Genomic DNA, 16,874 nt, shown 5'->3' on the forward strand with positions numbered 1-16,874 from the left:
TGCTGCCATCTTGTCTACTGCACGACAAAACGGACCGGAGCGGCGGCGCAACGGAGACCGGCGAGCTCCATTGATTTCAATCGCTGTTGGATTTCCAACGGCGCTCGCGCTGCCATGTAACTCCGCCTAACGGTCGTTAAGGCCAACTGCCGTTTTCCTTAACGGCCGTTAAAGTGCCCGTGTAACAGGGGTATTAGAGTCAAGTTTTGTGTAATGGGCATGGTTGCGCAGTTTGAAGGCCTCATTTTTGTAGTTTTCTATAGGCCAGATTACAATACTACCACCTTTGTCTGCCGGTTTTATTACAACATCCATTCTTTCGGCAAGTTCTTTCAAGAATTTGGTGTTGAGCGGGGGACAAACTTTTGCTCTAGCGGCAACGCCGCGTTGACACTAGAATTTCCTTTGATATTAGCTTTATGCACAACTCAAAGTAAGGGCACTGTTCGACTTCCAGTGTCCACGTGCTAGGTGGTCTAAGAGTCTTTATCCTGTTTTCCTACGTCTGGCCTATCGAAAAAGAATCCCTTGATGCGCATGCACCTTTAAAACTGTTACATCCTTGTGGAGTTCACATTCATTTACTGCACTGTTCGTGAGACAAAATGTCAGACCACGTTTGAGGAGATCAACTTCATCGAGATTTAAACTCTGTGATATGTCTACTACATTGCTGCAGTGCTCTGAATGCTCGCTCGTAGCACTATCGGTGGAGCTATGTGCCGCAGAAGTCATAGCAGTTTTCTTGGGTGGATCTGTGGTTCCAATACCTTTGTGTTGGTATTTATCTAGTAGGTTTTCCTCCCTAGTTTCTACGAATTGTTCAAGTCCTCTTTTTTCCAGTGCAGATAAATTTATGCTGTCAAGCTGATTACTAATTATCATAAGTAGTTCCCGGCAGTGTTCGAGAATATAATTAAAGAGAGCTACGCATTTTCTATGACAGCGTTCCACTTCAATAATAGTCTGAAGGCAGAAAAGCTGAGGGCACATCTAACCTTAATTCTAAGGTCTTCTGGGATTTTCCTGTGTTTAATGCAGCTAGTGTAAGTTTTTAGGTGAAATCTGTAATTTGTTTGTTTCACAGCGAGTTTGCAGGAGTGGAGGAAAGGGCGAGATTTGTTATTGCGAGTGCTGTATGTTTGGAAACTACTGTAAAAAATAACTACAGGCTGCACATTGTGCTGTACATTCAAGGTACAGCCACATACAAATGTAAAAAAAAAGCAAAGATAATCTTTCACTTATGCAGCAGAAATCAAAGAATGACCATTAACCGATCACTCACTGCCAACATTACACCCCAAGAACTGACTAAACCTTGTGCACATGTGACTTGCATACAATGCATGCATGTTAACACCGGCTCTTACCTCATGTACTTGTACGAGTTGGCTGAGGTCATCTTTGAAGTAGGACACCACAAGGGGTATAAGACCGACTGATGCAGCATCCTTGTCACCCAAACTGGTCTCTGCTTGCGTTATCTTCAAACTCCACTCCAGCACTGCGTCATTCCCCGTGTTCGAGTGCAAGAATGATGTAAGCACCAGCACTACATCTCTGGGTATGTTGCTCAGCCTTCCATCCATTCGCACCCCTCGAAGTCTTAAAGAAAGAGATGCAGAGAATAAAATGCGATTTTGTACCCATATATTTCTTACATATGGACGAATAAAGAGCTGAGCACATTGGTACATCATAGAAATACTTGTAGAGGCATACGCCTGTTATATTTCTTAATCTTTTAGCACATTTGTGTTATCTGCATCAACACATGATTTTGCTGCATTGTGTTCAATCCATGGTTGAAAGTTTAGTTGCAAGTCAGCACATGTGCATATTTTCGTTTCCTACAAAAACCCAAACACTCCCAAACAGTCCAGTCCTGCTACCATGGACCAATTCACAAGCTAGAGGGCACGTTTGCAGACTATGGGTATACATAACCTACATTCTTGCATCATCCAGACCTAAGTGGCTTTCTCTATGCCCCACAGCTTCCAAACTCTATGCTTCAGCATGCTTTAACTGCGCTGCATAAACATTGATATATACGTGGTTTTGCATACACTAATGCAAAGGACAATTTTCATCCTACAACAATAACTGCCTTATTTTACATGCTTCTTTCATTTCAAGTATGCATATGTGCAAAAAATTTCTAATTGATATAAGTTACACAAAACCTGAAATTATTTAGCTTATATGTACTTCAGCCTTTCTGTCTGGATCTGATGATGTTAAAAAGAACCCCAAGTGGTCAAAATTAATCCGCAGCCCTTCACTACGGTGTGCCTCATAATCAGAACTGGTTTTGGCACGTAAAACTCCAGAATCAATCAATCAATCTTGCTGAAGTGCACTTAAATTAACTCTATGGAATATTGTCACCATGTCCAAAGAATGAGGCAAATTCCCCTTTGCTGCTATTTTGTCCATAAAGGTACTCTGAGCTGCTTCCAGCTAAAGCTAAAAGCTCGCCCCAGCTTCAGATGCACTTGCTTCAAATGCTGTTCACAACAAGATATGGACAGTAAGAGTACTATTGTAGTCGACGTTGCTGAAGTCTACTGCAGAGCTATTTTACAGCAGTTATGGCCAGTCACTGCCCCACAAACAGCCTTGACAGAATGCCTCTGCACTACTTCAAAATACCCTGGCTTGAAACCACAAAGGTCACTGTGGGTACTGCTAGTGTGAAGCAAACACAGGAAGAGAGGATGAAAGGCAATTGCACTTCTGCTGGAACCGATGGTGAGATGTTTCTACCTACTTGCTCACTCTGCTCGTCACTTGCACTTTGCTCCTAGAACTCGCATGGAACTCGCAAGAATTGTGTATTCTCAAGCTCAGACTGGACCAATCAGAGAAGAATGGTGAAATCACTCACTGCCAACTTCCTCAATTTTTCTATTTACTTTTGTTCAACTTACGCGACCATTTCAGTTTCTCTTTTCTGCTGCTTATACTACTACAGTTACACAATGTGAATAAAAGTCCCCTAGTAGCTCAATGAAACATATACCTTTGGAAATAGTCGAGAAGATCTTCCTTCTTAAACAGTAATGGCCACATCTCCTTAATTTCATTGGCTGAGTGCACTGGCTCTGAAGAATGTATAAAGGCTTTGATCAAAGGGTAGCATTGTCCCATTGCCTTCCTCTGGAGGGGGATGTCCTCTTCACATGGTGCGTTCGGTGCTTGCCCAGCCAAGACTTTCTTTGATGATTCTAGCTCATCAGGCGTTAATGTGACAGTAGCAGGCTGCCAATCAATGCAGCCATACGAAGAATTCGAGGTTTGTTTTTTTGTCTTCGTGCTACCAGAGGGTGCCTATGCGAGACGCTTACAGCCTCTGCGGGTGTTTTCAATTCTTGTTTCAATCTTGTAGGCTAGGCCCACCGAAGAAACTGAGTTTGAGCTGGAGTTAGGGTCACCAAGTGAATGTGGGAATTTGCCGACAGCATGGTTTGCAATGTTCTCGATTTCTTTCGCAGAAGGTCGGTCCTTTACTTTTCGGCATGCAGCTGCTATCATTCTCACTACTTCCTGTTTATCTGGTGGCCGAAGATACGCACCTTTCTCTAAGGCACCCGGCACATCCTGGCTAAGGTTTTACCAAGAGAGCTCTACCTTAGAAATGAAAGTGCCAGGTCTCTGCTGCTCGATGACCTGACTTCATCGTCGCCTGAAAAGCATGAACCATAGCTTTCAACTTAGACCACAACAGCACCACAACATCACCATAACATCTAGCATACAAAGTGTGCCTGAAATCAGCATGTGCGCCCTTTCAGTAAAAGTAGTGATGTTTGAATAGACTTGCCTGAAATCCATTGCACACAGTGAACGTATGAGTGCCAATCTCAACGGATTCAGCCAAGCAGCTGAAAGCCTCTTCATCAACCTCTGTTCCATCAAGTAGATAGACCTGCAAGCAGCATAGAGTATTTATTACCTTGTACACAGAAATAAAATGCACACAATTTTCAGGCTTTGCCACAGGTGAGTTTTAGCTACATTCAGAAATCTACGAAGGGGCGAGCACATGAACCTCCTTATCCTGCACAAAAAACACCAATCGCACAGCCCTGAGAGCTCAAATGAAATCATTCACGTTTGTAGTCTGCACTTTGTATACCAAACACTAAAGTATAAATAAACGTAACAAAAACTAACACTAACACAAGGCACATTTCTTAGGAGCTTCTAAAGATGAGCAGCAGGCATGTCAGGCCATCCCAAACTTGGCATCATTTAGTACCTTCAGCTCACCCCTTCAGATTGCCACCTAGTACTATAAATTGATGCTAATCCATACCCGGCACAACTCTTCATGTAACATGGCTTCTATTAGATTACAACAAAATTACAGTGCTGCTTATCCAAGCCAGAGCATGAAGATTCAACTAATTGCACTGTGAAATTGCAGCAGCCCACTGCACAATTACCGCTGCACCGCCAAAAACACAAGTGGGCTTACTGTTAATCCACCGCTCAAGAAAAAAAATATCATGAACCACTCCGCTCTGTAAAGGTGGGTGACCAGCGAAGCTGTTTAGCGCACGACACAGAGGTGACATAATTTTTACCAAAGTACGAACATATTTATTGTCCTGATTGGTGGTCATCGTGACGATAGGTACGCACACACATTAGCGTATCACCTCTGTTGTTAAATCTGTTGGTCACGTAAGACAAAGAATGGCTCATATTCCCATACCCCCTATAAACGCGGCCTCCCCATTACGACAACAGAAGTGAAATTCTACTCTGGAATGATGGGAGGCAACGACGCCAGCTGTGGAACAATACAATGCTTGAGCCATTGCTGATGCTGATAGCTTTTTGCACAAAGGAGCCAGCTGCGGAAGAAGACGATGACGAACGCACAAGAATTGGCACGAGTGTATTCGTGCAGTTGCGCTGAGTTGTGCCAGCTGTGGAAGAAGACAACGGCGCTCGAGCTATTGCTGATGACAGTTTCTGCGCCCATCGGACAAACAGATTTTGGTTTTGCCTAACCATATATAGCTTCGCTGTAAAAGCTCTTCTGCTTAGTAGGCATACTACTCCAATTCCTATAGCTGCAATAAGTGTGCATTGATTTTCATTTTCTTAAATGACATCACTTGGGTGTCGAATTTGCAATCAGCCAGCTCAGCATGAAGTCAGCACAGCAGGAAGTTTCAAACTCAATTAAATTGAAATTTTGCAGTGTATGTCACTTTGGCATGGCAGCAAGCAGATGCTCTCCCTAGTGTTCCTGTTACACAATGGTTAAGGCAATAATGTCGAAAGGATTGCACACATGTAATATTGTTAGCCCCTTGTCGGTACTCTACATGAGCAATGGTGGTGCTGCGTCCTTGTTGGTTGAAAACGGGGGTTCATGCTTGTAACCAATCAGCAACATATGTATTTTATCTTCGCAATGAAAAGCTAAGCCCTAATTCAAGCTACACACTTGTTTGACAAACCAGGATGGCTTATTTCATTCTACCGATATCACTGGGAGCTTGTCTTCCCCCAAAAGATATGTCGTCAAAGGATTAGAAAATTAGAAAAGTAACAGCCCCGGAATAATTCTGCATTGCAAAGAGAAGCCTGCTTGGGCCTGCTGACTACGTGGGCTAGGTGATTTATTGATACCCTATCATATTATTGGCTAAAGCTTTATTCACTATTAGATTTGAATCAGGTTAATCGGTGCAAGTCACCCGTGCTTAATGAGTCAAGCATGTCCTCTTAAAATTATACATGTAATTCTTTATACAAGCAAGTTTAATTTCTGTGTTGAAACCACCACCTTTTCGTCACAGCAGGATTTCAAGTGCAGCTATACATATGTATTCTGCTGAAAGCGAGAAGGCAGAGAACTTGTCAGGATGTGCTTGATTTCAAACCACAGTGGTGATGATACAACACTTTGCAGGGTATTAAGCACAATCTCACTCTTTCATACATAGAGCCAGTGCCCAAACAGATGTACAGTCTCGCCCACTCTTAGGGTGTACGCGGCTCACCGTGGCCGCGCTCCGCGGGGCGCCAGTGCGTCCGGTGCGGCGGCGCATTGAAACGAAGCGACGCAGGTGCCCACGGACCCAGGGGAGGCGCTTCGCGTCGTCTGCTACAGCGCTGTAGCGCGCCGCCTCTTGCTTTGCTGTAAACTACACTTCGCCAGACCCAGGTGACTGAGTGGCCGAAACGGGAAGGCGCACTTCACTAGCTGGAGCATTTTCCAGCTGTTTAACAGCCTGCTAAATCAATATACAGAAACAGAAACAAGCTTCTCACCACATAAATCACTTAGCATGTTTTTTATAAGTGATGAGGATAAAAATACAGTCATTTTTCCGCGCTCTTTATTAGGCTGGGGCGTAGAGGCGACGCTTCATAGTCGTGTCAGGGACGCCACGCAGCCTCAGGCTGTTCTTAATTTCTCGAAAGGTGGAGGTCGGGTTCACAGCAGCTGCGGCAACAATGGTCACTCTTTGCCGGGCTTTACGGGGAGCATCCGCAATTCTTCCATCCTTCTTGTAAGCCTCGACGATTCTATTTACGGCTTTCAGTGGCCTTTTGGTCATCTCCGATATAACGCGTTGAGAAGTTTTGTAGGCACGTATCTACATTGCGTCGTCTTTCTTTTTCCAGTACCCGCGACATGGCTAGTTTCCAAAGTGCACCGGGGAAATGAAATTATCCTGCACTGTTACAGCGTTTTTATTGAAGTGCCATGGCAACCAGCAACCGAACAAAATGCAATTCATCATGCAAGTCGACGGAAATGCATTTAACGGGAACACCCCTGGTGCCTTTCGGTTTGGCGAGTCATCCCAGAATCTTTAACTCCTGAGCGGCCGGTCACTCAGTTGAGTAGTCGTTGGCTGCACCGCATCATCATATTAGGCTAGGATGGGGTAGTATGACCTAAGCAAAAAATAAAAAAAATAAATAAAAAACAGCAACAAAAAAACAAGGGCGGGGGGTAGGGGGAGGGCTGGGCGGTTGATCGGGCTGACGCCCATGGTCAGTTAAAAAGTAGACTGGCCCGACCCACAGCAATTTGGCTTGGGCCTGGCTTAGCTTTTACAAATGGCGAGTCCGTTTGCCGACCACCGGCACGCTTTGTGCAGACGACACCAGGCCGGCCTGATGACCGCCAGTTTAAATATCGTGGCCGCGTTCGTCCAACACACAAACCGGCCACTTCCCTACAACGGCAACAGCATCGCTTGTCCGCGGCAAGGGTTCCTGTGCCGTATTTATATTTGGGTTTTACCCACTCAGCCCAGCCCACCCCCGCCTACCCCCTAAAAAAAAAAAAAAAAGAGAAATGAATTGCTCCTAATCTCCAAATTTATCCGGAAGTTCTGAAATGAAATAGAAGCGAATAACGACTTAATTACCCGGCAAGACGTAATTTAGGCTAGAAAGCAGACATGTAGATTATAGATTTTCCACTCCAATTACCTATTGGAAACGGACGGAAACAGCATTCGCATGCAGCATGCATTGACTCCAAGGAGAAAAAACAAACAACCAAAAAAAACGTCGGCGCCACATGTTTTACTTCACCTAACCAACGTAACCAAATAATTGACTGACGATTCCTCTAAATGAGAATGCGACTTCTCGCGTCAGTGACAACAATGAATTTAGTTTCTTAATAGGATGTAGAAAGAGGAAAAGGGGGATTAAAATTGCCGCCAAATCAGTTGCTGTGCCGGGGAGAGCACTTTCCTACATCGCGTAAAGCGCTCCATGCTCTCCTACCAGCGACATTAACGCGTCAATAAGAGAGTGCGAAGCAGCGGATATGACTTCTTAGTTGCTGTCGAAGTAATAGTATTGCCCTCCTTAATGGTAAAATCCATGGCAAACATGATGATGCGTGATTGAACAATCGCTCTCTAACTTTTTGCGAAATTTATAGCAGGTTTTGGTCGTTTTCTTAAGTCAAGCAAATTCGTCCTAGCATCAAGACATGCGCGACACGGAGCGCTAGGCTCATCACATGATGACTCCAACCAAAAAGAGCGCGTCTAATAGATTTCTCGGTATGCACTACACCAAGTGCTGTGAGAGTAAAATAAAAGGGCCCCAGCCTAATAAAGACCGCGAAAAAATGACTGTATTTTAACCCTCATCACTTATAAAAAACATGCTAAGTGATTTATGCGGTGAGAAGCTTGTTTCTGTTTCTGTATATTGATTTAGCAGGCTGTTCACAAGCTGTAGACTGAAACAGCTGGAAAATGCTCCAGCTAGTGAAGTGCGCCTTTCCGCAATGCTGCCTCGGGCACTCAGTCACCTGGGTCTAGCGAAGTGTACTTTACAGCAAAGCAAGAGGCAGTGCGCTCCACCACTGTAGCAGATGACGCGAAGCACCTCCCCCCGGGTCCGTGTGCGCCTGCGCCGCTTCGCTTCGATGCGCCGCCACGCCGCACGCACTGGCGCCCCACGGAGCGCGGCCACGGTGAGCCGTGTTCACCCTAAGAGTGAACGAGACTGTACATTCGAGGAATTTCAACGCATTGCCAACGTTTCTGGTGCAACTCAAATGTGCTCTGGCATATGAAGCTTCTTATAGAAGGAAAATACTAGCAAAATCTGCTACTGCAACTGAACTCCTATTCTGTATTTGTGTGAAATGCATGGTGCATGTCTGTAAGAGCAAAAACAACTATCTAATGCAACGTATAAATGTGGAATAAGCTTTTTTTAGGTTTAGTGCACATCAACAAGACGGACCATTTTGTTGATTAGTGGCTGGCTAATATCCAACATTTTTAATCAATTGATGCTCGGCCCTACTGGCTACACACGAAATGTTAACGGACTAAACATGGTCTTTATTGGCTTGAGACATCAGGCTTGGCTTGTCACTATTCTATGTAGACGGGATTGAGACGAAGACCACCTTCAAACCTTGCAGGCAAACTACATCTAGTTTACACGACATAACTGCAGTATCCAGGGTTGAAAGTTTCTCTGCAGCGAGGAAAAGGGGGCAAATGGATTTGAGGGCATTAAATGTCGGAGCCTTTAGTGGTGCTTAATTGTTCACACCAATGTCCTACAAACAGTTATATTCTTGTTAATTTCTTGTATATATCTACGGCTTAAAATATCAAGTTTGACAGATCAATCCTGTTTTCATATTATCTCTATGAATTAATTTCTTAACATACATGTGTCGAGTAAGGCCCAAAACTCTCGAGATCCCCATGACTTGGTATCACCAAGAAGCAGCATTGCATTTTCACGCCACGCTCTCAATTGCCTTCCAGCTCATAATTTGGTAGCAGAACATAATTATTGGGGAAACCTATAGAAGGGTGGAAGAGAGGTTCAACACAGGGTTTCCCTCTTGACTTTTGTGTTGCAATCATTGTGCCATTTGCCAGACTGCAACCTAGTGCAATAGTACAACATTTTTACTGTATTTTTAGTCTTCTGCAACATCACAAATGTACATACTAAAAATATTCTTACATGCAATGCCACCCATGTCCATTATGTTCACCATCTTCACCAGATGCAGGTCCAAAGGAAATGTTCAAATGTCCTGCCCCCCTTTCCCCTTCCATCCAATGAACTTTCATCATCATCAGCCTGTCTGAGTTCACTGCAGGACGACAACCTATCCTATTCCACTCCCTCCTTCCCTATTCCGCACTATGTGTGGCCATTCTTGCTAATTTTCTAATCACATTCTTCCACCTAATCTTCAGCCTTCGTCGACCTCGTTTCCCTTCCTTCGGAAGACACTCTCTTAATCTGATGGTCTGCCAGCTGTCTGCCATCACATTACCTTCCCAACCAAGTCCATTTCTACCGTTTCACTTCAACTAGAGTATTGTTGACTCTACTTTGTTTCCTGATCCAGAGCATAATCTTTTTGCTTTTAAGGTTGCATCAATCCTTTTCCTTTACATTGCTTGTAGAGCGGCCTTTAGTTTACAATCATGTTTATATTTTTCATGATGTTAACGAAGGTCACCCATGATTTCTATTACCATTCCTGATTAAATTGCTTGCTCCTTAATCTGGAGCTTGCTGTTAATGTGTCTGATAAGATAATGTCTGTGTCGCACAATACCTTAATACAGTATTGCCCCAGTTGCTGCTTTCCTTATATATTTAATTATTAAATTTTAATTTGACATTTATGTTTTGCATATATAGAGACCGTGTGAAAAGTTACTTTTTGAGCGACTCAAGAAACAGCAGGTGCTATGGTTTTTGCATTCAACTGGCGATTCCAAGATCCATTTAAACAAATCTGGAGAAAAGTTTGATAAAGATTGCCACCTACGCTTTTTTACACAATTATCTCATACCTTGATAATCCTCCTACAAATGTGAGGTCTGAAGCCTGATGACAAGGCAACTCTGGAGTTTGTATGGTGCATACGTGTGAATGTCCTTCAGCTGTGTGGCAGGCAAGAGAAGTAGTTCCCCATCCATCTCTATCAACTTGTACAGCCTAAAATGTGGAAGAAAGGTAGATGCAGTTTTCCTCACAAGAAATAATGGAGCTCCTTCGAATCATGGCCACGTTCGACGACTATGTGCAGCACCTTGCCAAAGTTGAGGTTGTACTGGTCTCCACCAAGCGTGAGGTAACAGCCTGGCTTGTAAAGTGTGCCACACTTCTTGAAGGTGCTTGAAGGCCGCATTTCATGCTGCTTTGGATGGTGCTGTGCGAACTTTTGTCCCAAGTGGCAATCTGCGAGGCAGGACTTAGGTCACGGAACAGTACAGAGGGACCATACAATAAAGGCCATCCTTTAGCAAATAGGACTGGAACAGCTGGTGCTTCTGTACTAGTGATTATGTGACGTTAATGAAGTTGTCAGATGCTCTGATGCAATGCTTGAAGTAGCTGTGTTTGCTTTCAAATCGAAGGGACCACACCTACACAAGTGGTCCAAACTGCCTAGTTAGCTCAGGGTAACGAGACAAATAATGGTGCTTTGGGCGGAGTGAAACTGTAAGAAGCAACCTTCTTCTATGGTAAAGATAATCACTGATCAGAAGGCTCAAATATGACAACTGATCATCAGAAATAGCAGTGGCCATTACAAGTGCAACAATTTCCCGGAGGGTCAAAAGGAGGCACCACACTTTATTGCCTGCATCCTGTACCATGTCGCCAACCATTATTGGAAAAAGTAACAGAAGTGTGCAATTTTGCATTGCCTGACCTCCAAGCCTTGTGCCCTTCTAATTCACTGGTGCTGGCTTGTTTTTCTGGTGACACGGATTGTACTTAAATTTTGACTCTATAGTAGTATTAAGGTGGTGGTAGGAAAACCAATTCAATGTCTTCACCAAGTGCTTGATCATTAATGCAAGGTCATAGTCAACAACGCCTTCAAAATAGGTCGTGCCCAAGACATGGTGGAAGATCGGGAAGGCAAACATGAAACTTGGAGAGCTTGTTGAATGGAGAGTCATGCTTCACACCCATAAAGTCAGCTTTATTTTCTTTTGCGTGAGTGAAGGCCTCAGTGTAGGATGAAACAGTTCTGAGCTCTGCTGGCTTGTCATCTTTGAAGTCTTGCATTGTTGTAACGCAGAACCGACAGATGTATGAGGCTCTGCTGAAGTTCTCAACAAAGCCACCAATGCAATGGCTTCCTAGGTTGTCACCGTATATAAAAGCAACAACCCTATGTAATGACGGCCATCAACCATGATGCCCTCTTCAAAGTCTTGCAAGTCACTAATCAGTCGTTCAAAGACCTTGCTGCAACCAAAGTTCTTAAAATCTGCGTCACGGTAAAGTAAGACTAACTGCTGGGAATCAACAACAGTCCTTAAGGAGCACAGTAGGCTTCCAAGCGTTAGGTAGGCAGCCAGCATTTTGATCCACGAGCAGATCCAAGGGGGTTAATTTCAAGTGCATCCTGGTACGGAATAATGTGAACAACATTTTCATTTGAAGTCATACGATTCTGAAAAGCACAGCCATCTGTGAACTCACGATACACCCCGTTTTTGTTTGTCTCCACGATGAAGGATAGCCTCAACATTATGTCAGGGTGAGACAGCAAGGAGCGAAGAGTCTCTTTGACTGGCACATAAGTGTAATGCCGCATGTCATTGCGAGAGTCTAACCCCAGAGGTATTTCGACTGACCTGTTGTGATAAAGCTTCTTGGTATAATACAGGTTCCTCATGTAGCTTGAGCGGAGAGCACCCTCAGAGGACAATGCTGTGGATAGGCTGCTGTTCTTGAAGGAAAGTTCTAGTGCCCTATCCACTTCTTCTGGAGAATTTGAAAGCATTAACTGAGTCTTCAATTCACACTTCAGCTGCTCTTGTGAAATGCTGTGCAGACTCTTCATGCCTTCAACTACATCCTGCACAGCTGAGCTGGGAATCAGGTACTTTGACTCAAGCTTTAGGGTAAACATTGCTAGGCTTTCAAGAAAGGAGTCACGGCTGGAAACACTGGACTAAGAATCTAAAATATCAGAAGGCAGTTCAGTCTCCAGTGTGAACTCTGCAGGAAACTTGGTCTGCCCATCAAAGTTGGTGCTACAACAAGGGGTCGTTTCACATTCCTTTTCAGGCATGTTTGCTGCGTCTGCCTCGTTGCTTTTTTCCCTGTGGTATACAGAAAGATGGTTTTTCAGTGAAGTCCATGTCCTCAGTTTGCTACAGCATCCATCAATTGGGCAACAAACAGCAGTCCTCACGCTCCCTGTCAGGTGTTCCTTAAAGGTGCCGCATTAAAGCTGTTTTACTGCCCATTTTTTTCCCCACAGCCCTCAACAGAGCATGGCTTGGTTGAAGCTTGAAAGTTGATTGGGCCACAGGGTGGCAGTCGAGAATAACACCTTGCGATATGGCTTCGCATTATGTTGTAATTTTTTAATGCAGCCGCACAGCCAGGAACACTGCATTCTACACCTCTTGATGATGCTTCATGGTACAAGGTGTGCTCAAAGAACGCTTCCAATCATTGGAAAATTTTGTTGCACCTCTTGCAGTGGTGTCTCATATATCATAGAGAGGTATTGCACATAGTAAGGTCATTACTACATTATCAATATCCTCATAACCTCACAGTTACAGGTGTTATGGAAACATTTTTTACGTCCAATAATTATTATTATTAGTCCTATCTATTTATTTGTAGTGTAAATCATCAGTTAAACCAGTAATGAAATGTTCATATTTATAAAACATGCAAAGAAAACGAAAAAAAAAAAGCATTTCTATACTTTATGCTAAGACATCTTTTTCCATTGGCACGATAATTTGGGTACATGTTTCAGAGAGTTAACAGTCCTTTTTAAGTAACGACGAACAATATAAGTGACGAGTGCACGCATGCCGTTATAGTGGCTATGCATCCTATGAAACGGGGACAATGTTCAGGCATGTGCTCGCTCACCTCGATCAGGCTAACACTCATGTCTATGTACCTACTCGAGCACTATGAAAGGAAACACCCAACGTAACACTTGAAAGGCTTTATAGCACTTCAATGCACATGCTTCACACAAAATGTTCCATAAGAGTGCATATTTAAATTATTTCTCATCAAATTATTTCAAAGCACAGGGTACAGCTATACCTGCAAATTGCTGGGTGCAATGAAGGAAATTGTATGTCAGTTTTCTCAGTTTTCAGAAAATGATATTGTAGTATATATATTTCTGTGTTTTTCCTAATTAAAGACAAGTTTCATGCTTCTATCATGCTCACAATGCACATTCAGCAGCGTTCACTTTTACTCAGAGAAGTACAAAATTAATTCACAGCCATATCCACTTCTACTTCCGGCTATGCAAACTTGGAAAAATGATATTGACTCGCAGTTATTCAACAAAGGATTACACTGACTCACACTCTCAGAAACAGATACTCATTGACGTACACGTCTGCAGCATCTAACCAGCACTACAAATAGTTTACTCACACTCAATTAGGATACTCAGTAACAGTCACCATCACACTGAACTAGCTCTCGGGAAGTTACACTATCGCTCACACTTGCATTCCCTCAGACACTCAATTCACATTAATCGCGATTCATATTTGAATTCACATGTACTCACGCTCACTGGCGTTCACTCAGGTCGACCCGCTAACCGGCCCTCACTTATGAGAACTCTTTCTCATCATTGCCTCTAGCGCATGCTGGCACGTAAACTCACTGCCACTGGAATTGTGACCCATTATCCACAATTTCTCTGCAGGGCATCTGTAAAATATATTGTCTCACACCGTGGCTTAGGCAGCCCCTCGAGCCTCGCTAGAACGGAGAATTACAGGCCTCAGGTCAAGCGAGCGAGTGGCCAGAGATGCCATACACGTTTCCATACGCGCTGTCTACTGGAGCGCCGTAATCGAGAACATGCGTCGGGCGCGCCGCTGCTCAGGGCGTCTTCGACCAACAAGGCATCTGATCCGTAAGAATGGCGTCTTTGTCGATGTAGCGCAGCCTTATTAGCTAGCGCCTTGTTCGCCGCCAGCGTTGGAAAGTGTGGGCGATGCCTCACCAACATGTAATCATGCTGTGACGACCGAAGCCGACTTGCGAATTTATTTCCAGCGTTATTCGAACGCGTCCTGAGCAGCGGCACTTAATCTAACGCCCGTGTGAGGCGCGGGTGGCATCTCTAGCCGCGCTGGCGCGCGTTATTAGCAGTGGCGAGATATACGCAGGAGATACGAGCACGCCGTCATTAACGACACACTACGTAAATCGCCCCCGCACAGGGCTACAGGTAGTAGTACATCAACTACATACTATCGCTCTCAGTACGAGCTACTACGCTCAAGCGCGTGGCAAAGCCGTCGCGGGTTGTAGCTCGTACAGAGTAGCACTGGCCGGCGATTCGGCGACACATTTTAATTTCCAGGGCGATAGCGCAAGCTAAGCCGTTCAGTTGCATGCCCAGAAAGTATGTCAACGATTGACCGTCACAAAAGCACTCGCACGAGGCCTAGAAAACTAACCTATGGCAAAGAAGCGTGCGATTATTGAAAGGCAGGTGCACGGGCGTCAGTGATTCGCAGATGAACAGCTTTTCGACACAACAAAGATTTCAAGTTCATTCGAACTTACCGTGCAATCCTTTGACAGAGGAGCCGTACAGTCCACACCGCTGGTTGCACCCTACAGCAGCGAAAAACGCTGTAACTGAAAGTTGCCGCCGGGACACAACCGCTCCGGCTCGCAAATCCGAAACCACGATAGAAATCGGGCCTGTGTGCGACTGGCGGTGTTCTTCCACGTCGTGGTGTCGTCGCGCAAGTTCCGAGCAAGAAGTTAGTTCTATTGAAACTTTAATGCTGCATTACCGAAACGGATATAGGATGAGCTTTCTTGCAGTCGCAGGCGATAACGGTACTCACCACATTAGTTGCAATACATTTAACTACTTATCATGCCCCCAGATAAGATTCCTTTGTGAAACGGGTTCGGAGCCGTTGAAGCAGGACGCGGCTACTACGGCTTCGCGCGGCTACGGTCCCGTGAATGTTCCTGTAATTTTACGTGTTTTTTTTTTAACAGTGTATGTGAGCATTCGCGACGCGTGTACACGATTGTTAATGCACGTGTACGTGCGCTTGCGGTGCATGCCTGGCCGCGTGTGAACATGTACGTGTGGCAAAGTGCGTGTTTCAGCATGCACGCGTGCGAACAGGTGCGCGAGTGTGTCTACATGTGCGTGTGTAGTATGTGTGTGTGCGTACGAGGGAGAAAGAGAGAAGGCGTGCGTGTGTCCTGTGAGGGAGAGTGCGCGATTTTGTGCGAGGGAGGCAGACAGCTTGTGATGGATGGATGGATGGATGTTATGAGCGTCCCCTTTGGAACGGGGCGGTGGCTTGCGCCACCAAGCTCTTGCTACTATGCTCTCTAATATCCTACCTAGGTTAACCAACGAAAAAAAAAAAAACACTATGAACTACCACATCCAAATTTTCTGATACCCTATTGTGAACTGTGCTTTTGTACGTCTCCGTCCTTTGTCGTTTCCCTACTTTTCTTCCACCAATCCTCCAATCGCCTCTTACTGATGTCTATTGCGGACCTGTTTGCTTTACCACTGCTCCCGCTGAACCCAAGGGCTTCAAGGAGGCCAGTGGTGCCTAAATCGACCGCTGGATAGATGTCTTCACATTCTAATAAAATATGCTCCGTCGTTTCCCTAGCTTTACCGCAGCAAGCACATGCTTCTTCTTCCTTCTTATATCTCGCTTTATACGTGCGTGTTCTAAGGCATCCCGATCTCGCTTCGAAAAGTAATGAGCTTCCCTTTGAGTTATCATAAATGGTTTCTTTCCTAATTTCGTTTTTTCCCCTTAAGTAGTTACTCATGGCAGGTTTCTTTTCCATTGCCGCCACCCATGAGATTAATTCAGCCTCTCTGACTTTCCGCTTGACCTTCTTTGTTGCTGTGTTGCCCACCCCACAGGCCGCATACTTGCTGGTAAGCTTCCTAGTTCTTTTCCTCCACTGTGAATCAATGTTTTGCCTATACAGATACCTGAACACTCTCCCAGCCCATTTACTTTCCTCCATATTCCTCAGCCGTTCTTCATACTCAATTTTACTGCGAGCTTCCCTCACTTCAAAACTAGTCCAGCCCATATCCCCTTGCACAGCTTCATTTGTAGTCTTCCCGTGAGCGCCCAATGCGAGGCGACCCACTGACCTTTGGTTCCCGTCGAGTCCTGATTGTACCCCTGATTTAAAGCAAACAACCGCATTTGCAAAAGTAAGTCCTGGAACCATTACCCCTTTCCACACACCTCGGAGGACCTCGTACCTATTGTATCCCCATAGCGCTCTGTGCTTCATTATGGCTGCATTTATCATCCCCTTGACTGTAATGGTT

At 44.7% G+C, this 16,874-nt stretch overlaps 1 protein-coding gene across 10 annotated transcripts in view; it reads right to left on the bottom strand.

Annotated features, from left to right (window-relative positions):
- Positions 1-15,771, bottom strand: part of LOC139053092 (uncharacterized) — a 54,859-nt gene extending 39,088 nt beyond the window's left edge. For 4 of the 10 annotated variants that reach the window (XR_011510212.1, XM_070530240.1, XM_070530237.1 and 1 more), the window contains exons 1-5: positions 15,098-15,771; positions 10,590-10,738; positions 10,350-10,495; positions 3,830-3,934; positions 1,374-1,608 (exon numbers count right to left, since the gene is read on the bottom strand). Coding sequence is in view for 8 of the 10 variants with exons in the window: in XM_070530240.1 (XP_070386341.1) it covers positions 1,374-1,608; positions 3,830-3,934; positions 10,350-10,495; positions 10,590-10,688 (585 nt within the window). In the remaining 2 variants the exon portion in view is untranslated. Of the gene's footprint in view, positions 1-1,373; positions 1,609-3,028; positions 3,692-3,829; positions 3,935-10,349; positions 10,496-10,533; positions 10,739-14,084; positions 14,808-15,097 lie in introns of those variants that run through there. The other 6 variants (XM_070530239.1, XM_070530241.1, XM_070530243.1 and 3 more) reach the window with 6 other exon arrangements.
- Between the last annotated feature and the right edge of the window lie 1,103 nt (positions 15,772-16,874).

Source organism: Dermacentor albipictus, unplaced genomic scaffold (genome assembly GCF_038994185.2).
Source record: "Dermacentor albipictus isolate Rhodes 1998 colony unplaced genomic scaffold, USDA_Dalb.pri_finalv2 scaffold_68, whole genome shotgun sequence".
Lineage (NCBI taxonomy): Eukaryota > Metazoa > Arthropoda > Arachnida > Ixodida > Ixodidae > Dermacentor > Dermacentor albipictus.